This window comes from Lagenorhynchus albirostris, chromosome 10, assembly GCF_949774975.1.
Source record: "Lagenorhynchus albirostris chromosome 10, mLagAlb1.1, whole genome shotgun sequence".
Lineage (NCBI taxonomy): Eukaryota > Metazoa > Chordata > Mammalia > Artiodactyla > Delphinidae > Lagenorhynchus > Lagenorhynchus albirostris.
In genome coordinates this window covers 38,704,149-38,731,558 of record NC_083104.1, presented here as the reverse complement: position 1 = coordinate 38,731,558, position 27,410 = coordinate 38,704,149, and the positions used below count along the sequence as shown (strand labels likewise).

At 60.1% G+C, this 27,410-nt stretch overlaps 1 protein-coding gene across 1 annotated transcript in view; it reads left to right on the top strand.

Moving 5' to 3' along the window:
* The window catches only part of BSN (bassoon presynaptic cytomatrix protein), a 91,254-nt gene that overhangs the window by 56,921 nt on the left and 6,923 nt on the right, over positions 1-27,410 (top strand). The window contains exons 3-8 of the mRNA XM_060163896.1: positions 13,481-13,951; positions 14,399-21,040; positions 23,287-25,363; positions 25,669-26,471; positions 26,599-26,698; positions 27,252-27,383. Coding sequence (XP_060019879.1) covers positions 13,481-13,951; positions 14,399-21,040; positions 23,287-25,363; positions 25,669-26,471; positions 26,599-26,698; positions 27,252-27,383 — 10,225 coding nt within the window. The remainder of the gene's footprint in view (positions 1-13,480; positions 13,952-14,398; positions 21,041-23,286; positions 25,364-25,668; positions 26,472-26,598; positions 26,699-27,251; positions 27,384-27,410) is intronic.

Genomic DNA, 27,410 nt, shown 5'->3' with positions numbered 1-27,410 from the left:
AGGGAGGGGAGGCCGTCTGGGGTAGGATCGGTGGGGAGTTGAGGGATATCGGGAGGAAGATCAGCAAGGGGATGGATTCTCTCCCTTTCATGGAGCTCCAGGCTAGTGAGGCCTTCCAGCCCCAAGCAGCAATTGGGTTCAGCCTCCACCACCCAAATCCTGGCCTCAGATGCTGGGCAGATTCCCAGGGTCCCCCTCAGGGTCCTGACCTGATGAGATTGGCACAGGCTTCCCCAGTGGGCCAGGCCTGGCTGATCCAGCTCTGGATCAATGTGCCCTGCTCTATGGGACCCTGTGGTACCTGCCCCTAAACCTGAGGTCAACCAGCTGACAGGCCAAGCAGATTGGTGGCAGACTTGGGGCAGCTAGATACTGGATGAGGCAGGTGATGTGTCCAATGCTAGGGGCAGTGCGAGGGCACAGGCCCACCCTTCTTCCAAGCACACAGTGGGCTATGTGCCTCCTATCGAGGCCTGGCGAGTGACTCACAGCCTGGAAGGGCATGAGGTCACACTGGACGGAGGGGCCCTCCCAGGAATCTCTAGACTTGGCACCAGCAGGGAAGGCTCATTTATAAGCTGCTCCTGTGATGTTTCAACTTGTACCAAAATGGAAAAAAGAATGAATGCAGCATCAGGCATGATGTCAGTGCAGTGATCTGACACCCTGCATGCCCGCTCTCCCAGGCGGGGCTGGGCTCGGAGGCAAGCCACTGCTCTCTGCAGGAAGGCAGGCTAAGTGACGTCTGCCACCCTCCTTCCTTGCTGGTGGGGACGTGGGAGGGGATGGTGGAAAGAGAACCTGTTACTGCTGGGGGCCCTCAGAGCTTCCTGGTAGCCACGGAGGTGACAGTGCGACAGGCCCCACCCAGGAGCAGAAGCAAGTTCCCTGGGCAGCATCCTTTGGGGCCAAATATGACATGCAAGGCTGGATCCCACCCTTTGGGACTGAGATGCAGGGTGGCAGGTGCAGTGCCACCAGTGCCCCTGTGGGAAAGATGTAGAAACCCCTCCCCCGAAGTTTCCCCACTCCCCTTCCTGCCCCAGAGCCCAGTGGAGGGAGCCGCAGGGAGAGGCCACGCAGACGTGTGGTTCACAGAGCCCCCAGCCTGGTCCCAGGCCTCTGGATCCTTGGTGGGCTGCACTGCCTTACTGCCCTTCTGTGATTGACCAGTGCAAGTAAGGGAGCAGCTGAGAAAGGCTCTTCTCGGGGAGAAAGTCCCTTCAGAGCCAGGAACCCACAGGCCTGCTTTTTTGAATCTCTGGCCGGCTCCTGGCAGAGCAGGCACTGGCTCCCTATGGGAAACCATGTTCCTGTAGCTTCTCCTTCCCGCATCTGCGGACCAGCTCTTGGCTGCACACCATGCTGAGCCTTCCCATCCCCACTGCTGCTCAGACCCCCACTGGGCTGGGTGCAGGGGCATCTATGCCTCTGAGATGGCACAATGGGTCCCCTTGCTGGCAAGAAGGATCAGCTTGACCAAAGCTGATGTCAGGTGGAACCATCTACCTCAGAGTAGCCCTGGGAAGTCCCCTTAGCTCCATCTTTGGGTCTTGGGACATGAAGTCTGTGACCTGCCCATCTCCTGGCCATGGGCCAAGGGCTTATGGAGATATTTGATAACAAGACTCTAAGAGAGGTTCCCTGTCACACTGGTAGAAGGCCATGCCCTCTGATTCTGGTGGGCAGCCAGCTAGGAGGGTACCCAGGAGCCACAGACACTGTGTCCAGCCGAGGAAGACTCTCGCTGTTGTTGGTTCCAGAGCCAGGGGAGCTGCCCCAGGCCTGGTCATGTATACCCAGCCTAGGTGGGCAGGTGGGCTGGTGGTGCACAGCCATCTCCCTCCCTACCCAGTGGACAGCCTCCATCCCCCTAACACAGGGTAAGGACCTTGGAGGAGGGAGGAAGAGGCTGAGGATGAGCCCCTCCCAGCAAGCTTCTGAAGTTCCACGGGGGAGGCAGAGAAGGAAGTCTTGCTGGGTTCAGAGAGATCCCCCAGCCAGCTTTCTCCTTGGGTGGCCTTGTGTGCTGGCCCTATCTGCCTGGGCCTGAGCCTGGGAGGGGTTGGGGGAGGGCACGGTCACGGCTCCTGCCGTCTGGAAGAGGCTGGATAGAAATAGCTACGCCCATCTGGGATATGAGTCACTGAGGGGCGTTTTAGCTGTTTCTTGGAGAGGTTCTATTTTAGGTGAGATGCCTGTGACAGCCTGGGTGATGGAGGCTGGGTAAGTGAAGGTTCTGGTGGTGAGTGCAGGAGTTTTAGCACAGGCCCTTGTTCAATCCTGTCCAGAACCCAAAGGAGGGTCACCCTGAAGTCTCAGGAGAAAGAGCCTCACCTCTCAGGTTCCTCTTCTTGGGAAGTCCCACCTCAGGGCATGCTGCAGAGATGGGACCTCCAGTGTGGGCTGCGCACCCACCACAGGAACTGAGTTTGTGGCTGCCGTCCTGGGCCAGGACCTAGGCCTCCCCTCAAGAGGGTAATCATCTCCCAGGGTCCCTCTGAGGGTGAGCCAAAACAGCTTGCCCCTGGGAACTCCCGCTTTTGATGGGAGTGAACCCCCATCACCCTCGCCAAAAATGACTTTTCTAAAGGAGTCTTTGGGCTGAGTCCCCGGGACACAGATTGTTTCCTCTGTAGCTTTCTTTGTCCAAAGGCAGACAAAACTGCCTTGGGTCTTCAAAGCATCTAGATGAGTTAACAGTTCCCGGCTTGGGGGATGGCTTCACTCCCCAGTGCTGCGGCATCACTGTTCTTATGGTTTCTAGAGCCAGGCTTGGTCTTTGAGTTCCGCAGGGGCAACTTCTAGACCCATGACTTGACTTGGGTGAGGCTAAGCGGTCTGCAGAAGAGGCAGACATGCAAAAGGCCACAGGCTGCAACCTGCAGCTCAGGAGCTGGGCAGGGCTGGCAGGGCCAGTCTTGCCAGTAGTGCCACTTCCAAGCTGGGCTACTGTGAGAGCTGGTGGCTAAATCACACTAGACCTTGTTTTTCTCTACCGTGAAGATAAAATGCAAGAATGCCTGCGAACATGCCCTGTGTGGTGCGGGGTGCCAGGGGGTACTCATCAAAGTGCAGTCTTCTCCCCACTCCTTGGATGCTGCTCTTGGGCTGCTGGGCAAGGCAACCAAGCCCAGGCTTCCAAACTGTGGCAAGTCAGCCACAGCGGCAGCAGCACAGCCCTGTGACCTCAAGGCAGAGAGCAGGGCTGGAGGCACCCCTGAGGGTGGGCAGAAGGAACTTTCTGCCCCAGGGACCAGACTGGACCTTTCCCTGGCAACTGGGCCACTGTGGTGCTTTCAAAGACTCTGGCTGCTCAACCATAGATGAGCAGACTTGGCCTCTGCCTTTCTGGTTGAGAAGGAGAAGCCTCTTCATGGGATGCTGAATCTCCATTCTCATGGCTGCAGCCTTGCAAGAGCTATGCCCCTATTAATAGGTTGTCAGGATTAATCCTACAGCAAGTATTTCTGGAGTGATCCCTGCTCTGTGCCACACACTGTGCATTGTCCCAAGACCGCCTAAACAAGAGCGCATGGTTGGGGCAAGGATACAGGAGACACCCAAAGGGACAAAGTAGCAGAAGCTTTGGGAAAGAATAAGTGAAGAGGATAAACTGGGTGATTACCTACAGAGTGCTTCGGAGGTATTTTCTTTCTTTCTTTTTTAAAAAAAAATTTATTTATGTATTTATTTATTTGGCTGTGCCGGGTCTTAGTTGCAGCATGCGGGATCTTCGTTGCCACGTGCGGGATCTTTAGTTGCAGCACGTGGGCTCTTTAGTTGCAGCATGCAGGATCTAGTTCCCTGACCAGGGATTGAACCCGGGCGTCCTGCACTGGGACCGTGGAGTCTTTACCACTGGACCACTAGAGAAGTCCCAGGTATTTTCGATTGTGTGGCCAGGGAGGGCCCTGTTGGTGAAGTGATACTCGGTTGAGACCTGCATAGCTAGCAACACCCGGGGGCAGAGGGAAGAGTGAGTGCAAAGGCCCTGGTTACAGAAGGGAGCTCAGAGGACCACTTGGCAGAACAGGAGGTCCGGCGTGTCTGGGGTGAGACAGCAAAGGGGAGAGGGCAGGAAAGGAGGCCAGAGAGAGGCATAGGCTGGGGTAGATAGGGGGCCTCATGGGTCACAGTAAAGAGTTCCCATGGTTAAGTGTGGTGGGAATTCACTAGAGGGGTTTGAGCCTGTAAATGACATTCTCTGATTTGTATGTGGATTTTTGGAGGAAGATGATATTGGCTCATGTAACTGGAAGTCCGAGGGTAGACTTAAGGCAGAGCTGGATCCAGGGAATTGAATAAAGTCATCAGTTCTGCTCGTTCCTCTTTGTCTCACCTCCGCTTCCAACTGTCTCTTGACTTCATCCTTAGTGCCTCTCTGCATGTTGGGCAAGAAGGCTACTGACCACTCCAAGGCTACGTCCTTCTGATGAGTGAGCCTATCTCCTGTTGTTCACTCACCCAGTAACATGGAAGGACTCTTGATTGGCCCTGTTTGCAAGGTCACATGCCCATCCCTGCACCCCTAGCTGCAACCAGTGATTGGCCCAACCTGAGTCATGAGCCTGCTGTCCTAGGGAGGAGTTAATGACAGAGAGAAACTACACGTCCATCGTGGGAACAGCAACACATGCCTTGTTTATTCTGGAGGCACAGATTATCCCATTTTCTTTAAAAAAATTTCTCTTCCTTAAGAAAGCAAAAGGTATTTTTATTCTACTTACGTCACTTACATTGCATTACTTTGCCCTCACTTATTTTGCTCTCAAGATTTCTCATTTATATCTTGTCTCCTCAGCTAGACTCTAAGCTCCTCTAGGACAGGAATCATGGTTTCTTTTTATTTTCTATGCCTCCCTCTCGTACCTATTACTCTTCACTTCTTTATTCATTCTGCAAGTTTTTATTGAGTACCTATCGCATACCAGGCACTGTTCTAGGGCCATGCTTTTCCTCCTGGTTTATATTTCAGAAGGTCACTCTGGCGGCTGTGTGGAAACAGCCTGAAGGGGGCAGCAGGGGAAAGAAAGTGACCAGTTGGAGGCTTTTGGGGTCATCCAACCAGGAGGATGGGAGCATGGATTGGTGAGGCGGGATGTGGACATGGATGATGTACGCAGGTCTGAGGTACAGCCAGTGGCATGCATGGGGAGGACCCTGGCAGGCAGTCTGGCAGGCAGTGTGTTGGTAGTTGGGGGTAGGGAGTGTGTGACTGCCTCTGCTCAGCTCCACGCACCTGGCAGCTCCTAGAGGGCAGGGCAGTGCTATCTGTCCCTCAGCCCACCTCCTGGCAGCCCAGAAACACCGGAGCCGGACTTGGTTCCCCTGGCTGTGCTAGGAGCTGGCCCTGGCTGCTGTGGGCTGCAATGACCTGGACCATGGGCACCCCCAGTCCTGACCACCCTGATGACCATGATGCTTCCTCCTCAGGTGAAGGAGTGGCTCTGTCTGAACTGCCAGATGCAGAGGGCTCTAGGGATGGACATGACCACTGCACCTCGCTCCAAGAGCCAGCAGCAGCTGCACTCCCCAGCCCTGTCTCCAGTCCACTCCCCAGCCAAACAGCCCCTGGGGAAGCCGGAGCAAGAGAGATCATGGGGCCCAGGGGGACCACAGCCTGGCCCCCACCAGGCTGAGACAGCCAGAGCCACCTCAGTGCCGGGGCCTGCCCAAGCAGCTGCCCCTCTGGAGGTGGGGAGGGTGTCTCCTCAGCCCCCTCTCCCCATCAAGCGTTCCACAGCTGAGCCCAGGCCACCTGCAGGAGAGGCCCCGGCCAAAAGTGCCACCACAGCGCCCTCTGGGCCTGGTGCTGCTGAGCCGACCCAGGAGGGCCTCACTGGGAAGCTCTTTGGCCTTGGTGCATCGCTGCTGACCCAGGCGAGCACCCTCATGTCTGTGCAGCCTGAGGCCGACCCCCAGGGCCAGGCTGCCCCCAGCAAGGGGCCGCCCAAGATCGTCTTCAGCGATGCCAGCAAGCAGGCTGGCCCAAGACCTCCAGGCTCAGGGCCCGGGTCTGGGCCAGCACCTGGAGCCAAAACTGAGCCTGGAGCTAAAACAGGTCCTGGATCAGGGCCTGGAGCCCTGGCAAGAACTGGGGGAACAACCAGTCCAAAGCATGGCAGAGCAGAACACCAGGCAGTGGCCAAGGCTGCTGCCAAGCCAAAGACCATGCCTAAGGAAAGGGCCACCTGCCCACTGTGCCAAGCTGAGCTCAACGTGGACAGCAAGGGCCCCGCCAACTATAACACCTGCACCACATGCAAACTGCAGGTGTGCAACCTGTGTGGCTTCAACCCGACGCCCCACCTGGTGGAGGTAAGAGAGCTGGACCAAGCATGTTCCCTTGGGCCTTGGTGAGGGGCCAAGGCCTGGGGTGATGGGGGGGCATGGGAACCAGAAAGGACTGTAGAAATCGGGGTCTGTAGCAATCACAGGGCTGCCCCTACACAGCTGCAGAGAGTCTATGCTCCCTTACCTGTCCCTGCCCCGGGCCTGTCATTCCACTCAGAGAATTAACTGGCACAGTGGACAGAATAATGGTGCCCGCTGCCTCTGATCGGCTGACCAGTGCCCTGAGGCTGGTCCCAGAGGTAGCCAGGTTCAGGAGGCCCTGAACCGGCCTCCCCATTCCTGGCTATCATGGGCATGGCCCTCATGGATGATGCCAACCCCCGCTGCGCAGGCAGGAAGAACCTGAAGTCGTACCCTGCCCTCAGTCTGTGACCCTCACAAGGGTTGAAAGGCTGTTAGGCAGAGGGCTGTGCCCCCATGCCCAGGGCAGGGCAGAAGGCTTTCTTACAGCGGGGCAGCCCAGCCAGGCAGTGTCCTCCCTTCATCCCCTCGTCTGAGGTCGTGGATATTGATATCTGCTTGTCAAAGCCACAGTCCTTGGTCCACATACTTTCCTGTGGCAGGGCCTAGCCCTCCTTGGGGCTGTTTGTGGGGATGCTCAGAGATGCTCTTCTTACCCAGAGGGAAGTTTGAGGGAGTGCTGGGGTTGGGGCCTGTCTCTCTGCAGTCCCTCTTCCACAGGAGGGTTCTGGGCCCCGTGCAGAGCTGGGTGGAAGGGAGCAGGAGGCCTGGTGCTCTCTTGAAGCTTGGAGCCCAGCCTGGGAGGTTCAGAAGGTGCGGAGGCACCCTGGCAGAGCAGGACAAGCCTGGGCCGGAAGGCTGCTCCTGCCCCTGCCCTCATCTACTCCGCCCTGCTCAGGGCCATCCATGTGACCCCTACCTTGGCTGCCTTGCCCATAGCTGGGTGTGTCCCCTTCCGTGTGTGCCCTTGCGGTCTATGATTGGCTCATCTTGGCAGGTGGATGTGTCCCCAGCTGTGTCATATCAGGAGATGTCAAGCCAAGCCCACTCCTCCTGCACACGGTAGCCACCTGAGTCTTGGGGCCCCTGGGCTAAGCCATATGTGACTGATGGTTGGGCAGAGTGTGGAGTGCAGACCACCGCTGGCCCAGAGACAACAGAGGAGTGTGTGGTTGTAGTCATGGTCTCTGTGGTGCCTTGTTGTGACTTGCCTTGGGCCAGGCCTCCATGGGAGCAGCCCACTGTGATAAGGAAGACTACTTTGGCCGCCACAGGCCATATTTTCCAACATATAGGGAGGAGCAGCCTGAGCAAGATGAGTGACCTCCTCGTGTGATGCCTCATGTGATGCCCTCCAGGTCCTCACTGCCACCTCCCCAAGCCCTGGGTCCAGTGGCTCACTGGAGGATGGCTGGCCTGGCTGCCCAGAGAGGTGAGGGGGCACCAAGGGGTCACCACAGGGCCAGAGGAGCTCCAGTCCGGAGCCAGGCACACACCCACTGCTGGGTGGGGCAGCCTGACACTGAACCCTGTTGGACTGTTGAGCTGGCCCAGCCTGGAGGACCCTTGTCCCCGAGGGACCTCTGGGCCCACATTTCCTCATTAAGCAGGATGTGCAGAGAGGAGGGGAAAACTGTCTCTGTCCAGGAGTATAAATGTTCCTGACAGTTCCTTTCAGCGCCCTCTGGGCCAGGCCAGGGGAAGTGCTGATTCTGCCCAAACAGGAGTGTCTCAGTCACATGCTGACTCTGGGTGAGCGGTCTGGATTCTGATCTCAGCCCCTCATTAGAGGCTTGGTTGTTGCCTCCCTGGCCCCTGGAGCTTCTGCCCTTCGGTAGCTAGCGTTGCCCCTTGCCCCAATCCCTCCATGTCCTGCTGTCTCCATGTCCTGCCCCACTGCCACCTCCTTGGCCAGGGCCACCCTTGCCTCCACAGGATCTGTGGGTTCCATGGGCCTGATGGCAAAGCTGCTGGGCGTCCTGGTCCTAGATCTTCCCTACCCGCAGCTTCTGCTTCCCTGCCTCCTGCTCCTAACAGCAGTCAGAAGATGGCCCAGCTTCTCTGACTCCTTTCTCCTCATGGCTCTGCTTGTTAATGCTGCTATCCCCAGAGGGCCTGTGGCTGCTCCTGGGGAAAGTGTGGATGGGCAGCCATCATGCCCCCTCCCGTGGTTCCCACCATGAGACTGTGCCACCATCATCCATCAGAGGTGCAAGCTGGCAGCCTGGAGAGGCTGGTGGGGAAGGGCTGGTGCTTGGTGTGTCCCCCTCCCCTGCCCTTCCCAGCTGAGGCTCTTAACCAGGCCTTGGGCCATCTTTGGTCCCATCTCAGTGAATGGCCACTTGGCATTTAGAGCAATTTTGTGTTTCCCTGTGTGTTCTTGGTAAGAGGCTCCTGATTTTTCAGCAGGTGGCCCAGACACATCCTGCCTTGGGAGGGAGGTGGAGGGGTAGGTCTGCCTTGGCTGTCTCTCTCCATCTGGCTGTCTCTGTGCACAGCATGAGGCATGTCTGCATGCAGGCTGGGGGCCTGAGGGAGGGCCAGCTCCCCCCTAGACCTGTTAGACCTGCTGTGGCTCCACCTGTGGCTGGAGCCACCTGTCTGGGCTGCCAGGGTGGGAATTACCCCAACTCTCTGAGCTGTAAAACCCTTTTTACCTTCTTTCTCAAGAGGGAGTCCAGAGCATACGATGGAGGAGGCAATAAGACTAGATCCCTTTTCCCTTTGAAATTTTCTCTGAAAAATTAACCATAGTGCTATAAAATGTGAGTCATTTCATGATTAACAGTTGTTGATTCCAAATTTTTTACCTATTTATCTTTTTGAAAGATAATAGTACCCTCTGGCTTAATTTTTAATTGGCTTTCGGTTCAAAATAGAGTTTGTGAAGAAATTAGTGGAGTTGGAGTTGTTACAGTAACACTGCCCGTTTCTTATCTTATTATAATTGCCAAAATACCAGCCGTGGCCTTGAGAAGTCAGGCCTCCCTGGGCAAAGGGCCTGGCACCTGTGATGTGTGGGACGGGCTGGGCCTATTTGGGGTGGGGGCTGCCTCTGCTCTAGACCTGCTTCAGTCTGCCTGTAGGGTAGTGATCTCAGGGAGGCCTGTTTCCTCCCTTGTGGAATTGGGGGCCATAGATCTCCCTTTTACGTTTCTGTGAGAACCAGGTGAGATGCCATACTTCAGATACTTGTGCGAGGTCCAACACACAGTCAGCCCTTGAGCCAGGAGACTGGAACCAGAGTGTCCTAAAAGAGGGTCTCTGTACAGGAAAGAAAGAGTCCCCACCAGCCCCTACTACCTGGGTATGAATTGACCCCGTGGCCAGTGCAAGATCCTCTTCTCATGAGGGATGGCCACAGGGAATGGACACATTTGGTGCTGGAGCATGAGGAGAGCACAGCCCAACCATAAAGGCAAACGTTGGGGATATCAGGGACGATTCTTCTTATTCGGAGGCAGAGGTCCCAAAAAGGGGAGCCTACGCATGTCTGGGGACAGGGAAGAGCAGAGCAAGGGTCCGTAGAGGAACAGCAGCACCAGCGATGGCCATGCCTGTGGTCCAGTGTGCAAGTCTTGGGCTCTTTTATTTTTAACCTCTGGGCATCCTTTTCTCAGGAGTTCTCATCCACTGCCCCTGGTCTGGCAGTGGGGCTGGGGGTATGTTGGGCTAGGCAGCCAGTCCGGCGTTGCTGTAACCTAGGCCAGCTCCACATGCAGAGAGACTGTGTTCTGCAGGGTCATTCAGGCTGTGTCAGACAGTGCAGGGAGGATGCCCAGCTTCCAATGCAGCCTCGCTGGGCTCTCTTGGCCCATGAGGTACAGCAGCCAGTGATTCCGGAAGGTAGCAGGTCTCACCCGCCTGTGGGGTACCCTACCAACTCTCTCAGATAACTCACTTCCCCTGCCTCGCCCCGAACCCACCTAGCTCCATCTGAAGGTATGCACATCTACGCCTCCCACCGTTATTAGGTGGCGATAGACCTTGGGGGATTCCTACCTTCCTGCCCCCAGAAAGGAACTTGACAGAGGGAGGCAAGGCAGAAATGGTCATCAGAGCCTCTCATGTCCATCCCCATGTCCCAGATCGTCCCCTGCCCACTTGTCAAAGGGGATAGGAAAAGGGGCCAGTGAGCAGCAGCTCCCCAAGGGCTGGGGCTGGATGAGGGAGAGTATGAGAGAGAATGTGCAAGTGAATGATTGAATGAGGGGGGTAAACACTAAAGGGGGAGAGGGAATGCATGAACAGGGAATGAAGGAGCGGGGTGGGGGTGGGGGCATGAAGTGAGGGGCAGAGATGAGAGCAACGTGAATAAAGGAGGCAGGGCCTCAGTTTGCAGCTGCTTTCCAGCCCCCAGGCACAGCCTGCCTCCCATCCCATCCCCAGCCTTGGCCAGGTCTCCCCTGGCTCCACCTCTAGTGTCCCCAATGCCCTGTACCCTTCGCCCACCAACCCCAGAGGGCTGGGGAAGGGCCTCCAGCAGCTAGTTCAGCGGTTTATTTTTAGCTCTTACCTCACATGCCTCCTCCTGCCTGCCCTCCCTCCCTCCCTCCTTCCCTCACTGCCTGCTATAGCAGAGCCAGGAGCAAGAGGGCCAGCTGGGCAGCCCCTTCTGCAGCCTGGCTGCCTCTGTGAGTAAGCGTGGGAAGGAACGAAACCCCGGGGAGCATGTGACCACAGTTGACATGCTCTGCTGAGGGCTGGGCCTCTGGGCTCAGGTAAGCAGGCCACTGCAGGGGCTGCCTCTGAGCTCTTGGCATTAGGTCTGTCGCCTCCATCCAGGCCACCCTTCCAAGGTGCCCTTGCTTCATTAGGACTGTTACTTCTGGGGTGGGATCTGCAGGCCAGAGGTGGAGGTCGGAGGTTTGCCAAGCCAGCAAGGTGAGCCGAAGTAGATGACAGAACCTTCAGAGGCCTAACCTGGATGGCTGTGTGCATGGACCCAAGGTGGAGTCAGGGCAGTGTTGCCTTGGGCCAGCCCACTGTCTAGGCCCAGTTCCTAACCCCATCATGTTGATCCTGGGGCTAGGGAAGGGGCTGTTCGCTCATTTCCAGAACTCTCTCTGGGCCTTTACTAACACCCCTCCCACTTCTCTAGGATCATTTTGCCACCTTACAGTCCTCTCTGACATGGAGGGAGTTCCACTGTGACCTCAGGTGATGCTGGGGGAACGTGGATGGGATTCCTGGCTCAGCCCATCCAGCACTCTCCCTAGGCACCAAGTGAGCCCAAGGCCCAGCAAGTGGCCAGCACCCATTGCTTCATAGGAGTTTGTATGGGGGATACACAGAGCATCAGATAAGGTCCAGGGGAGTCAGCAGTGGTGCTAGAGCCAGGCCCTACAAGGAACAGGGTGAGTACCTGCAGGACCTCTGAAGGGTCCCACTCCATAGCTGAGCCCCTCTGCTCAGGACCTGTGTGTGGAATTGGACCTCCAGGCAGAGTTGGAGCTCCAGTCTCAGGGAAGCAGTCTCAAGGCCCTGAGTAACAAGTTTGTGGAGCAGACCTGTCACTCAATCAACACCAAGGCCCTGCCACCCGCCTGACCTGGCCTCTGCTGGGGCCCAGGGCAGAGATGTGGTGTGTAGCTTTGTGGGCAGGAAATGAGGGCAGAATCATTGATACGGTACTTGCCATGGTGGCCTGTGGATGCCAGGCTGAGGGCAGGCATCCTGGAGGTGCCATGCTTCCAAGGCTCTGCCAGGTGGGCTAGGGTCTGACTTGGGCCTAGGGGCAGTGTGCGTGGTAAGGGTACTGAGGATGCTGGCCCACTCTGGGCTGGTGAGGGCCAAGGGCCACCTCTTTGCCCTGTCCCTGGCTCTTTGACCTTGTAGTTCTGTGTCCTCTGGTTCCCCTGATGCCCCATCCTAGTGGTCAAGCTGCTGGTGGGAGCCTGAGTGTCTTGGCACCCCGATGTGCAACAGTAGGACAGTAGGGGTGCCGAGGCTCTGCATCCCTGGGATGAGAGCAGGCACAGGTGTGTGCTGTTACTCTCATTCCCCGCCCAACCCTCCCTCGTGGGCCAGGACAGGGCCTCAAGTCTTGCCAAGGAGGAGCCCTCACCCTGGAGGAGGCTCCTGGGAGACATGCTCCTGCCAGCTTCTGACCTGCTACAGAAATCACCTGCTCAGGGCTTGGGATGCTTGACCCTCTCCCTGTGCAGACAGTGGGACCTGGGGAGTTAGACTTGGTTTCTGGTGTTCTGGGAAATTCACCATTGATGCCCATGTCATACTCAGAATGACCTCTTTGGGGCTCTGGGTTCCAAGAAGGCTGCATGCCAGCCTGTGTGTCCGTCTTAATCATGGCTATGTCTCCAGTCCCCAGCACTTAGACTGACACAGAGAGGGTAATCCTGAAACTGGTGGACTGATGGTTGAGGATTTGATCCCAGCCCAACTCTGGAGGAAGCAGGGCCCCTGGCCCAAGGGCTGGCACACACAGGTCCCGTCGGAAGAACAGCCCAGAGGCCGGGGGAGCAGGAGGAGGCTTTCGCCTGGGCGTCTTTGCTGGCCTAAGACAAGGTGACTTGGGCTGGGGGGTGTGAACAGAGGGGACTGCTTAGCTCCATCCCCCACCCCCAAGCAAGGCTTCCCCCAGACAGCCTCCCCTGGCCCCATGAGCCTGCACCCTCCCAGCACAGCCCTTACTTGGGGGTGGAGAAGGATGGTATCTGAGGCCTGAGAGCTCGGAGGCTGGGGCGGGGCAGTGCCTCTGGGAGGTGCTCCTTGCCGGTTGCTGTTCCTGGTCTGCGGGAGCTCTCACCTGGGGGACTCTGCACCCCTCCCAGAAGCTGTTCACGCCCTGAGGGTGAGTCCCCAGTGCCCCCTCTTCTCCAGACACTGTGCTACTTTTGTAGCCTCCCGTCTCATACAGGTTCTCCTCCTTTTCAGGCCAAGTGAAAAGCTCTCTATGGGGTAAGGAAGCGACCCTTCCTTTGGGTTTGTCTTTTTAACTCTACATATGCCTCTGAAGGATGGGGCATCTGTCATTTGGGGGCAACAAACCTATCAGTCTTTTTCTCCTCGTGCCTTTAGTGTCATGCTTTGGGAGATTTTCTCCTCCTTAAGGTTACAGAAATAGTCACAGGAATAATCTTTGAGTACTTCAGTGTCTTTGTGATTTTCATCAAATTCCTCCTCTCTCGTTTCCGTACAGAAAACCGAGTGGCTCTGTCTGAACTGCCAAACTAAGCGGCTGCTGGAGGGCAGCCTGGGAGAGCCGACCCCACTGACCCTGCCCACCTCACAGCAGCCCCCTGTAGGGGCCCCTCACCGTGCAGCTGGAACAGCCCCTCCGAAGCAGAAAGGGCCACCGGGGCTGGGCCAGCCATCAGGCCCCCCGCCTGCCAAGGCCAGTCCCCTGCCCACCAAGGCCAGTCCCCTTCCTACCAAGGCTAGTCCCCAAACCAAGCCCCTCAGGGCTTCTGAACCCATCAGGACCCCGAGCAGTGCCCAGGAAAAGAAGACAGGAGTCCCAGCTAAAGCTGAGCCGGTGCTGAAGCCACCTCCAGAGACTACCCTGCCCCCTGGGATTCCTAAAGCAAAGGCTGGGGTGCGGAGGACTGAACCTGCCACCCCCGTCGTCAAGGCAGGGGTTCCAGAAGCCCCCAAGGGTGGGGAGGCGGAGGTCAGTCTCATTTACTTCCCAGGGATCCTAGCTTTCAGGCAGGGCAATCTAGAGAAGGGCTTAGCTCCCTGCGGGACTGGGATGTAGACCTGGGACAGGCCCTTTGGGGCCACAGAGGACAATAGGGACGCCTAGATGAGGCCCTAGAGGGCCTAGAGCCTGTGAGTTCTAGGCCGATCCTGTGTCTGACACCTTATTGGATGCTTTGCTGGGTTCTGCTACCAGCAGATTTAGTAAAATTTCTCTTTGAGAACCTAGGGCTGCTTGGGGTTTGACATGGAACCTGCAGGTTATTCAAGACCAGAGCAATGGAGTGGGTGGTGGGCCCTGATCCCCCGGGAGGTGGAGGTACCCTTCCCCAGGGCCCTGGGTTGATGGAGAGGGCTGGACTCCCCCCACGAGCCGTCTGCCATGGGGAGTCAGTGTCTGCTTCTCACCCTGCTGCAGGAGCCGGTGGGCAAGCCTTACTCTCAGGACCTGTCTCGGAGCCCGCAGAGCCTCAGCGACACAGGCTATTCCTCCGATGGTGTCTCCAGCTCCCAGAGTGAGATCACAGGCATTGTGCAGCAGGAGGTGGAACAGCTGGACAGTGCAGGGGCGACAGGGCCATGCCCGCCCAGCCCCTCTGAGCTCCACAAGGTGGGGAGCAGCATGAGGCCTTCGCTGGAGGCCCAGGGCCCGGCCCCCAGTGGTGAGCGGAGAAAGCCCCGCTACGGCAGTGGTGAGGAGCAGAAGCGGCGGCCCCACTCCTTGTCCATCATGCCCGAGGCCTTCAACTCGGATGAGGAGCTGGAGGATATCCTGGAGGAAGAAGACTCTCTGGAGTGGGGGCGCCGGAGGGAGCAGCAGGACACAGCTGAGTCCTCAGATGACTTCGGCAGCCAGCTGAGGCATGACTATGTGGAGGACAGCAGTGAGGGTGGCCTGTCCCCTCTTCCGCCCCAGCCCCCATCCCGGGCAGCAGAACTGACTGATGAGGAGTTCATGAGGCGGCAGATCCTGGAGATGAGTGCCGAAGAAGACAACCTGGAGGAGGATGACGCTGCCCCCCCCAGGCACGGCCCCGTCAAACATGGCTCGCAGAAGGGCAGCCCCCGGCCCAGGCCCGAGCCCAGCCAAGAGCAGGGAGCGCTGCCCAAGAGGCGCCTGCCCCACAACGCCACCACGGGCTATGAGGAGCTGCTTTCCGAGGGAGGCCCAGCAGAGGCTGCAGACGGCAGTGGGGCTCTGCAGGGCGGGCTCCGCCGCTTCAAGACCATCGAGCTCAATAGCACGGGCAGCTACGGCCATGAGCTGGACCTGGGACAAGGCCCTGACCCCAGCCTGGACCGGGAGCCCGAGCTGGAGATGGAGAGCCTGACGGGCTCGCCTGAGGACCGCTCCCGCGGGGAGCACTCCTCCACACTGCCAGCCTCCACACCCAGCTACACCTCGGGCACCTCGCCCACCTCCCTGTCCTCGCTGGAGGAGGACAGTGACAGCAGCCCCAGCCGCCGGCAGCGGCTGGAAGAAGCCAAGCAGCAGCGCAAGGCCCGGCACCGCTCACATGGGCCCCTGCTGCCCACCATCGAGGACTCCTCAGAGGAGGAGGAGCTGCGGGAAGAGGAGGAGCTGCTGCGCGAGCAGGAGAAGATGCGGGAGGTGGAGCAGCAGCGCATCCGCAGCACGGCCCGCAAGACCCGGCGTGACAAGGAGGAGCTGCGGGCCCAGCGGCGGCGTGAGCGCTCCAAGACCCCCCCCAGCAACCTGTCGCCCATTGAGGATGCCTCCCCCACAGAGGAGCTGAGGCAGGCGGCCGAGATGGAGGAGCTACATCGCTCCTCCTGCTCCGAGTACTCGCCCTCGCCCTCCCTTGACTCGGAGGCTGAAGCCCTGGATGGGGGCCCCCCTCGGCTCTACAAGTCAGGCAGTGAGTACAACCTGCCCACCTTCATGTCCCTCTACTCTCCAACCGAGACACCCTTGGGCAGCACCACCACTCCCAGTTCCGGCCGGCCCCTCAAGAGCGCTGAGGAGGCCTATGAGGAGATGATGCGGAAGGCCGAGCTGCTCCAGCGGCAACAAGGCCAGGCAGCAGGGGGCCGTGGGCCCCATGGTGGCCCCTCTCAGCCCGTAGGCCCCCGGGGCCAGGGTTCCTTCGAATACCAGGACACCCCAGACCATGACTATGGTGGGGCTGCTCAGCCGGCCTCGGAGGGCACGCCAGCCAGCCTGGGAGCAGCTGTGTACCAGGAGATCCTTCAGACGTCACAAAGCATTGCCCGCATGCATCAGGCCTCCTCACGGGACCTGGCCTTTGCTGAGGACAAGAAGGAGGAGAAGCAGTTTCTAAATGCCGAGAGTGCGTACATGGACCCAATGAAACAAAATGGCGGCCCACTTACCCCTGGTACCAGTCCCACCCAGCTCGCCGCCCCTGTGTCCTTCTCCACCTCCACCTCCTCTGACAGCAGTGGGGGCCGAGTCATTCCCGATGTCCGTGTTACTCAGCATTTTGCAAAGGAGCCTCAGGACCCCCTCAAGCTACACAGCTCTCCTGCCTCCCCCAGCTCTGCCTCCAAGGAAGTAGGCATAACCTTTGCCCAGGGCCCTGGGACCCCAGCCTCCACAGCTGCGGCTCCTTGTCCAGCTGGCCTGCCACGAGGGTACATGACTCCGACTTCCCCGGCAGGCTCTGAGCGCAGCCCTTTGCTCTCTTCCACTGGCCACAGCTATGGACAGAGCCCAACCACTGCAAACTATGGGTCTCAAACTGAGGAGCTACCCCAGGCCCCCCGTGGCCCTGCTGTCAGTGGACGGGCTGCCAGAGAGAAGCCCCTGAGTGTGAGTGATGGCGAGAGTGGCACCCCGCAGACCTCCCGGGGATATTCCTACTTTGCAGGCTCCAGCCCCCCTCTCTCTCCATCTTCTCCCTCAGAGAGTCCCACATTCTCCCTGGTCCTGTCCCAGCAAGTCACTTCTCTACAAGGCCAGCCAGCCTTACATGGCCACTGCACGCCCTGTGCCACCAAGCCCGCCCCTGGTGCCCTAGCAGCACCCACGGTGGCTCAGGGCACACAGACGCCACACCGACCCAGCACGCCTCACCTGGTACGGCAGCAGTCCCCTCAGGATGCCCCCTTTATGGTCATCACACTGGGGTCAGATGCCTCCAGCCAGACCAAGATGGTCCATGCCAGTGCCTCCACCTCCCCAGTGTGCTCACCCATTGAAACCCAGCCCACCAACCACAGCTACAGCCAGACAACACCTCAGCTGCCCCCAGAGCCACCTGGGCCACCTGGCTTCCCGCGGGCAGCCAGTGCTGGTGCAGATGGGCCCCTGGCACTATACAGCTGGGGCGCCCTCCCTGCTGAGAACATCTCCCTGTGCCGGATCTCCTCTGTCCCTGGAACGTCTAGGGTCGAGCCCGGCCCCAGGCCCCCTGGCAGTGCCGTGGTAGACCTTCGCACAGCCATCAAGCCCACGCCCATCATCCTCACTGACCAGGGCATGGACCTGACCTCTCTTGCTGTGGAAGCGAGGAAGTACGGCCTTGCTCTGGATCCAATCCCAGGACGGCAGTCGACCGCTGTACAGCCTTTGGTTATCAACCTCAATGCCCAGGAGCAGACCCATGCCTTCCTCAGCACCGCCACCACCGTGAGCATCACCATGGCCTCATCTGTGCTCATGGCTCAGCAGAAGCAGCCTGTGGTCTATGGAGACCCCTTCCAGAGCCGACTGGACTTTGGCCAGGGTGCGGGTAGCCCCGTGTGCCTGGCCCAGGTCAAGCAGGTAGAGCAGGCAGTCCAGACAGCCCCTTACCGTGGTGGGCCCCGAGGAAGACCCAGGGAGGCCAAGTTTGCCAGGTATAACCTGCCCAACCAGGTGGCACCTCTGGCCAGAAGGGATGTTTTGATCACTCAGGTGGGCACTGCCCAGAGTGTTGGCCTCAAGTCAGGCCCAGTGCCAGAGCCTGGTTCCGAACCCCATCGGGCCACCCCCGCAGAGCTGCGGTCACACGCCTTGCCAGGTGCCAGGAAGCCACATACAGTGGTGGTGCAGATGGGAGAAGGCACAGCAGGCACTGTGACCACACTGCTCCCAGAGGAGCCGGCAGGTGCCCTGGACCTCACTGGGATGAGGCCCGAGAGCCAGCTGGCGTGCTGTGATATGGTCTACAAGTTCCCCTTTGGCAGTAGCTGTACAGGTACCTTTCACCCCACCCCCAGCGCACCTGAGAAGAGTGTGGCAGATGTTGCCCCACCCGGCCAAAGCAGCGGCCCCTTCTACAGTCCCCGGGACCCTGAGCCTCCCGAGGCCCCCACCTACCGGGCACAGGTGGTCGGGGGGCCTGGGCCCCATGAGGAGCAGAGGCCCTACCCACAGGGCCTCCCTGGCAGGCTGTACTCCTCTATGTCCGACACCAATTTGGCTGAGGCTGGCCTCAACTACCACACCCACAGGATTGGTCACCTCTTCCAGGGCCCTGGACGAGACTCGGCCATGGACCTCAGCTCACTGAAGCACTCCTACAGCCTGGGCTTTGCAGATGGACGCTACCTTGGGCAGGGCTTGCAGTATGGTTCATTCACGGACCTACGTCATCCCACAGACCTTTTGACTCACCCGCTTCCCATGCGGCGCTACAGCTCAGTGTCAAACATCTACTCAGACCACAGGTATGGCCCACGGGGAGATGCAGCTGGATTCCAGGAGGCCAGCCTGGCCCAGTACAGCGCCACCACGGCCCGTGAGATCAGCCGTATGTGTGCTGCCCTCAACTCCATGGACCAGTACGGAGGGCGGCGTGGCAGCGGTGGTGGTGGCCCCGACCTCATGCAGTATCAGCCCCAGCCAGGGCTCAGTGCCCCGCAAGGTCTGGCTCCCCTCAGACCTGGCCTCCTTGGGAACCCCACCTTCCCGGAGGGCCACCCGAGTCCTGGGAACCTGGCCCAGTACAGGCCTACAGCAGGCCAGGGAACAGCAATCAGACAGCTGCTGCCATCCACAGCCACTGTGCGTGCAGCCGACGGCATGATCTACTCGACTATCAACACTCCAATTGCTGCAACACTGCCCATCACCACCCAGCCTGCCTCAGTACTGCGGCCCATGGTGCGTGGTGGCATGTACAGGCCTTATGCATCCGGAGGAGTCACAGCCGTGCCACTCACCAGCCTGACACGCATGCCCATGATTGCCCCCCGGGTACCTCTTGGGCCCACAGGGCTATACCGATATCCTGTACCAAGTAGATTCCCCACTGCTTCCAGCGTTCCACCTGCTGAGGGTCCTGTCTACCTGGGGAAGCCTGCTGCTGCCAAGGCCCCAGGGGCTGGGGGCCCACCAAGGCCAGAGCTGCCAGCAGGGGCTGCTCGGGAAGAGCCTCTTTCCACAGCCACCCCTGCTGCTGTCAAGGAGGCTGTAGCAGCCCCAGCCCCAGCCCCAGCCCCAGCGGCTGGCCAGAAGCCGCCGGTAGATGCTGCTCCTGGGGGCGGCAGTGGGGCCCTCAGCCGGCCAGGGCTCGAGAAGGAGGAAGCATCACAGGAGGAGAGGCAGCGGAAGCAGCAGGAGCAGCTGCTACAGCTGGAGCGAGAGCGGGTGGAGTTAGAAAAGCTGCGGCAGCTGCGGCTGCAGGAGGAGCTGGAGCGGGAGCGTGTGGAACTGCAGAGGCACCGCGAGGAAGAGCAGCTGCTGGTGCAGCGGGAGTTGCAGGAGCTGCAGACCATCAAGCACCATGTGCTGCAGCAGCAGCAGGAGGAACGGCAGGCTCAGTTCGCACTGCAGCGGGAGCAGCTAGCACAGCAGCGTCTGCAGCTGGAGCAGATCCAGCAGCTGCAGCAGCAGCTGCAGCAGCAACTGGAGGAACAGAAGCAGCGGCAGAAGGCTCCCTTCCCTGTGGCCTGTGAGGCACCCGGTCGAGGGCCTCCCCCAGCTGCCACAGAGCTGGCTCAGAATGGCCAGTATTGGCCACCCCTGACCCACGCAGCCTTCATTGCCGTGCCTGGGCCTGAGGGGCCTGGGCAGCCTCGTGAGCCCGTGCTGCACCGGGGTCTCCCCAGCTCCGCCTCGGACATGTCACTGCAGACTGAGGAGCAGTGGGAGGCAGGCCGTAGTGGTATCAAGAAGCGGCACTCCATGCCACGCCTGCGGGATGTGTGCGAGCCAGAGTCAGGGCCTGAGCCCTGTGTGGTCAGGAGGATTGCAGACAGCAGCGTGCAGACGGATGATGAGGATGGAGAGGGCCGCTATCTCCTGACCCGGCGGCGCCGGGCACGGCGGAGTGCTGACTGCAGCGTGCAGACGGACGACGAGGACAGTGCCGAGTGGGAGCAGCCAGTGCGCCGCCGCAGGTCCCGTCTTTCTCGCCACTCAGACTCTGGCTCCGACAGCAAGCACGATGCTACTGCCTCATCATCCACTGCCGCCCCCGCCGTGAGGGCCATGAGCAGCGTGGGCATCCAGACCATCAGCGACTGCTCTGTGCAGACAGAGCCTGACCAGCTGCCCAGAGTCTCTCCAGCCATCCACATCACAGCTGCCACCGACCCCAAGGTGGAGATCGTCAGGTACATATCGGCGCCAGAGAAGACTGGGCGTGGGGAGAGCCTGGCCTGCCAGACGGAGCCGGATGGGCAGGCCCAGGGTGTGGCCGGGCCGCAGCTTGTAGGGCCAACTGCCATCAGCCCCTACCTGCCTGGCATCCAGATGGTCACCCCAGGGCCCCTGGGCAGATTCGAAAAAAAGAAGCCGGATCCCTTGGAGATTGGATACCAGGCCCACCTGCCCCCGGAGTCTCTCTCACAGCTTGTGAGCCGCCAGCCTCCCAAGTCCCCCCAGGTCCTCTACTCACCAGTCTCACCCCTCTCCCCACACCGGCTCCTGGACACCTCCTTTGCTTCCAGTGAGAGGCTGAACAAGGCTCACGTGAGTCCCCAGAAGTACTTCACGGCTGACAGCGCTCTCCGCCAGCAGACACTGCCGCGCCCCATGAAGACCCTGCAGCGGTCCCTGTCTGACCCTAAGCCCCTCAGCCCCACCGCCGAGGAGTCTGCCAAAGAGAGGTTCTCCCTCTACCAGCACCAGGGGGGACTGGGTAGCCAGGTATGGGCACAGGGGCTGGTCCAGGGTGGGACAGGGGTCTCTGCCTAGCCTGGGGGGCCCCACAGGGAGGGGCGTCTCCTGGGGTGGGGGTGGAGTCACCTCCAGCTCCAGAGGCCCAGAGCTAGGAGTCGAGGAACGGATGCACATCTCGATGCACATCCGGTGGAGCCCGCAGCCCAGCAAGGACATCCTGGGCAAAACACACACACTTGGGCCACCACAGCCATCTAGACCCTGCTAGAAACTTCAGCCTCACCCTAGCACTGCCTCTTCACAGCCCGTATCTAGTCCAGTCCCTGCCACCTCCCCCGTCAGGCCTCCTCAGCTCTCCCCTCCAGCCTGGGCCCCTCCCACTCCAAATCTCTTCTTTGGATGTTTCCTGAGAAAACCATAGCACCGACCTGGCTGGGCTGCTCCCCACTCCCCAGCCCCGGTCTGGCTCCCTTGCCCCACAGGAAGCCAAAGTCCTTTGGACTACCATTCAAGGCCCATTTCAGTGGGCTGCAGCGTGCTCTCTGCCTCATCTTGTCCCATGCCCCTATCTGGCCCTCAGCAAATCTGTTTACACACCTGTCTGCTGCCCTAGATAGGGGCTCCTGGAGTCTAAACTTACCCTCGTCTGTGGCTTTAGTTGCCAATGATGTCCCAGGACTGTGAGAGGTGGCCGGCATGTTAGGAAGATGGAGGTTGCAAGGGACTGACACCAAGGACTTTGAGTGCCAGGCCAAGAGGGGGTTGGGATTTTCTCAAAGGCCCTTGGAGCTCCTGGGTGTTTCAGGCAGGTGAGACAGGACAAGATGGGTATCTTAGAAAGTTTCCTAGGCAGAATATGGGCAGATGGACTCAAGGAAGTGACTGCACGGTGGCCCTGGGGAGACCGCCTAGGAGCCAGAGGCACTGGGAGGTATATTTACCCGTTTTCTGAGTGTGATGCAGAGAGGAGAGAGGTGAGGCGTCGGGGTGGGGTTGTGGAGGTGAGTCTGGGTTGTGGAGAGCCCTGGGGTATGCAGGCCAGAGGGGTGGGGGTGGGATCAGGAGTCTGGGCTGGCAGGGAAGGCACGTCAGAGAGGCAGGTGGTTTTGGCTCCGTGCTAGGGTCGGCACAGAGGTCCTATGGGCTGGCCATGGGGGTGCCACGCCACGATGGGCACTCATGGTGTGAGACCAAATGACAAAAGACAGACAACAGAGTGAGGAGTTCAAGGAGGGAAATTTATTCCATTCCATCAAAGGCCACCCTTCGTCCTGAGGTTTGGGGACACATTATCATTTCCTTTATGACATATGGTGAAAATAGGTGGGAGGCTTTTATGTAGTTTCTTGGCAAGGTAAAAGGTAAGAAGCCTGATGTCAGTCCCCAGTGTGTTTAGGGGATTTGGGTGGCCCATAAAACCCAGAGGCCTGGGAGCTAGAGACGATGGGAGGACCCAGGACAAAGCTTCTGGCAATGTGGACCTTGAGGCAATGTGGAGCCTCGGGCAGGTGAGGAGGACCCCATGGAGGACATGTTAGGGAGCCCTGACTGGGAAGCCAGGTAGCCAGAGATAGGGCTGGAGAGGCCCTAGAGGAGCCTGGCAGCCTCAGAGAGCGGTGGGCTGACAGGGATGTGGAGGGAGCTGGGGCCAGACCGAGGGCACAGTTTGACAGAGGGTGGTACAGGGCCACGGGAGGAGGAGAGCGGACAGGTGGCTGAATTGCATTTCACTTTAGAGAGGAGAAGGGCAGGAGGCAGAAAAGACTCGGAGCCTGCAGCACCTGACATCCAGTCAGCATGCGCCCCCTGTCATGATCCTCTAGGGAACCTGGTGGGCCCAGGACCCACTCCACTCCTGTCCATGGCCCTCCACTGCCCTTGGCTCCTGCCAGCTGCTAGGACCCAAACCCAGAGCCAGACCTGTACTCTCCTCACCTCAGTACCCTCAGTGGGAGGCGGAGGGTGGCAAGCCTGTTGGAGACGTGCTGTGTGCCAGGCCAGTATTAGACATCAGCACAGAGGGGCATCTGCTGCTTCCTCCCGTCCCGCTGCCCCGAGGTCTGGGAAGGAGAAGGCCTGTAAGATGATCACAGGCCCTCCCTCCAAGGCCAGTGGGTGGGCAGGGCAGGCCTCAAGGCTGCCTGGTGAATCGGGGCACTGACGGCGTGGAGCCCAGCCCCTACCCGAGCCCAGGCCAGGGCTCTTCTACCTTGTGCCTGCCAGGCCACCCACACCTTGGGTCTCAGTGCTGCCCGCCCTTCCCTCTGTCTCAGGTGTCGGTGCTGCCACCCAACGGCCTGGTCCGCAAGGTGAAGCGGACACTGCCTAGCCCCCCTCCAGAGGAGGCTCACCTGCCCCTGGCTGGCCAGGCTCCCCCACAACTGTATGCGGCCAGCCTGCTGCAGCGTGGGCTGGTGGGGCCCGCCGCTGTCCCTACCACCAAGGCCAGCCTGCTCCGGGAGCTGGACCGGGACCTGCGGCTGGTGGAGCACGAGTCCACCAAGCTGCGCAAGAAGCAGGCAGAGCTGGATGAGGAGGAGAAGGAGATCGACGCCAAGCTCAAGTACCTGGAGCTGGGCATCACCCAGCGCAAAGAGTCTTTGGCCAGAGACCGGGGTGGCCGTGACTACCCGCCCTTGCGTGGTCTCAGTGAGCATCGCGACTACCTGTCAGACAGTGAGCTCAACCAGCTGCGGCTCCAGGGCTGTGCCACTCCGGCTGGCCAGTATGCAGACTTCCCTGTCACTGCCGCTGCTCCTGCCACTCCCTCCGGCCCCACTGCTTTCCAGCAATCCCGGTTCCCACCTCCGGCGCCACAGTATGCTGCAGGCAGCGGTGGGCCAACACAGAATGGATTCCCAGCCCACCAGGCACCCACCTACCCTGGCCCCAGCACGTACCCAGCACCTGCCTTTCCTCCCGGCACCAGTTACCCTGCTGAGCCTGGCCTGCCAAGCCAGCAGGCTTTCCGTCCCACAGGCCATTATACAGCCCAAACACCCATGCCAACCACACAGAGCACCCTTTACCCAGTCCTGACTGACAGCCGTACCCCCCACCAGAAGCCACGCCAGACATCACTAGCCGACTTGGAGCAGAAGGTGCCCACCAACTATGAGGTGATCGCCAGCCCTGTCGTGACCATGTCTGCAGCCTCGTCTGAAACCAGCTATAGTGGCCCAGCAGTAAGCAGCAGCTATGAACAAGGAAAGGCCCCTGAGCTGCCGCGGGCCAGTGACCGTAGTGGTGTGAGCCTGAGCCCAGCCCCCACCTACCCCTCTGACTCACACTACACCAGCCTGGAGCAGAATGTCCCTCGGAACTATGTGATGATTGACGACATCAGTGAGCTGACCAAGGACAGTGCTTCCACTGCCCCTGACAGCCAGAAGCTGGAGCCCCTGGGGCCGAGCAGCAGTGGGCGTCCAGGGAAAGAGCCAGGAGAACCAGGTGTCCTTGAGGGGCCCACACTGCCCTGCTGCTATACCAGAGGGGAGGAAGAATCCGAGGAGGACTCCTACGACCCCCGTGGGAAGAGCGGCCATCACAGGAGCGTGGAGAGCAATGGCCGACTAGCTAGCACCCACTATTACAGTGACAGTGACTACAGACACGGGGCTCGAGCAGAGAAGTATAGCCCAGGCCCCGTGGGGCCCAAGCATCCCTCCAAGAGCCTGGCCCCGGCTGCCGTCTCCTCAAAGCGCAGCAAGCACCGGAAGCAGGGCATGGAGCAAAAGATCTCCAAGTTCTCACCTATCGAAGAGGCCAAGGATGTAGAGTCAGACCTGGCCTCCTACCCGTCCTCTGCAGTCAGCAGCAGCCTGGCCTCTCGGGGCAGGAAGTTCCAGGACGAAATCACCTATGGGCTCAAGAAGAATGTGTATGAGCAGCAGAGGTACTATGGGGTGTCCAGCCGGGACCCAGTGGAAGAGGATGACCGCGTGTACAGTGGGAGCAGCCGGTCCCGGGTGGCATCTGCATACAGCGGGGAGAAGCTCTCCAGCCATGACGTCAGTGGCCGGGCCAAGGGATACGAGCGGGAACGGGAGGCTGTGGAGCGACTTCAAAAAGCGGGCCCCAAGCCCTCATCTCTGAGCATGGCCCATGGCCGGCCCCGGCCCCCCATGCGGAGCCAGGCCTCTGAAGAGGAGAGCCCCGTCAGCCCTTTGGGGCGGCCTCACCCTGCTGGGGGCACCCTCCCCCCGGGGGACACCTGCCCACAGTTCTGCTCCAGCCACTCCATGCCTGACGTCCAGGAGCATGTCAAGGATGGACCGCGAGCCCACGCGCATAAGTGTGAGGAGGGCTACATCCTGGATGATTCCCACTGCGTAGTTTCCGACAGCGAAGGTAATGGCAGCTGGGGGTGATTTCTGCAGATGCTCAGCACCTGGGGGGCCTGCCCACCCGTGGGGCCCTGAGCCCTGAGATGTCTCAGTGGGGCTGGCCTGGCGCCTCACCCAGTGGGCCCTGCTGCAGGCTGCCCTTCCTGCCTGCTGCACCCGCGCCCTGGCCCGGTTGTGGGAGGGGGCTGGGGCCTGGCATTACGCTTGTGGCTGTGGCGCCCACCCTCTGTTTTCCTTGCATGGCTTCAGCTGGGCCTCCCACTGCGGCCAGCCCGGGGGTTGATGGTGTTCTGTTTTTGGTCCCTGAAGCGTATCACCTGGGCCAGGAGGAGACAGACTGGTTTGATAAGCCCCGGGATGCCCGCTCTGACCGGTTCAGGCACCACGGGGGCCACGCAGTCTCCTCCTCCTCCCAGAAGCGAGGCCCTGCCAGGCACGGCTACCACGACTACGATGAGCCCCCCGAGGAGGGCCTGTGGCCACACGATGAGGGTGGCCCAGGCCGCCATGCCTCAGCCAAGGAACACCGACACCATGGTGACCACGGGCGGCACTCAGGCCGCCACACTGGCGAGGAGCCGGGACGGCGTGCTGCCAAACCACACGTTCGAGACCTGAGTCGCCATGAGGCCCGGCCTCACCCTCAGCCCAGCCCTGCCCCGACCGTGCAGAAGAAGGGTCAGCCTGGGTACCCCAGCTCCGGTGAATATTCACAGCCATCCCGTGTTCCATCAGCGTACCATCATGCCTCTGAGAGCAAGAAGGGCTCCCGGCAGGCCCACTCAGGGCCCGCTGCACTGCAGCCAAAGCCAGAACCCCAGCTGCAGCCGCAAGGTCGGCAGGCAGCTCCAGGTCCACAGCAGTCACAGCCTCCTCCATCCAGGCAGACGCCCTCAGCAACAGCATCACGCCAGCCGCAGACACAGCAGCAGCAGCAGCAGCAGCAGCAGCAGGGTCTCGGGCTACAGCCTCTGCAGCAGGCCCCTTCGCAGGCCCGCCTGCAGGAGCAGGGCCAGCCAGCTGCTCGGGGTCCGGCCCCCGCTGCCAGCCAGCCAGCAGGGAAGCCTCAGCCAGGGCCCTCGACAGCCACAGGCCCGCAGCCATCAGGGCCAGTAAGTAAGGCTCCAGTACGTGGATCCTCCCCAGGGTGGATGCTGGGACTGCAGCTTGGCCAGCCCCTTGGTTCCAGGCTGGGCAGAGTTGACGCGTGGTAGCTCAGCTATGGGTTCTGTGTTGCAGCCGCGGGCAGAGCAGGCGAACGGCTCTAAAGGGACTGCCAAAGCACCCCAGCAGGGGAGACTTCCTCAGGCCCAGCCACCACCAGGACCTGGACCTGCAGGTGAGCCTGCCTTTGGATGCCCTTGGCTATGACCAAGAGTACCTGGGCTGCCCTCTTCCTGTGCTGACTGGCACCCTGAGCTCCCCTGCACTGCATGCCTTCACTGCTCTCTGAGAAGGTGCCCAGTGCACTGCAGGCCTCCCCAGCAGAAACGAGCCTGGGGTTAGAATGAGCCAATGGGATCACCAGCACTGGGGCCTTAGGGCCCAGGCAGCTCTGGGCAGGGAGCCTCGAAGGTGCTGGTGATCACAGGGCCAGGACCATGGATTCCTACTGTCTCCTTCCTTCCCCTTCCCTTCTCTCCTCTGCCTTCTCATCTTCCTCTGCCTATTCCTCCCTTTCTCCCTCTTTATCTTCCTCAGTCTCCTTTTTGCTGCTTCCTCCCACCCCTTTTCTTCCCACTCTTACCTTCCTCTCTTTATTTCTCTATCCTCCTCCTCACCCTCCACCTCACAGGGTACCCGTGGTCAGATTCCCTCTTAGCTGCTCTCCCACTCAGACGCTGAAGAGCCAGGCCAAGCACAGCTTATGCTGGTGGTTTCTTTACCCCTAGGCATGAAGGCTGGAGCCAAGCCTGGAGGGACCCCAGGGGCTCCTGCCGGCCAGCCAGGTGCCGACGGGGAGAGTGTGCTCTCCAAGATCCTCCCTGGTGGGGCAGCAGAGCAGGCCGGCAAGCTGACGGAAGGTACGCACTGCCTACAGCCAGGTCCAG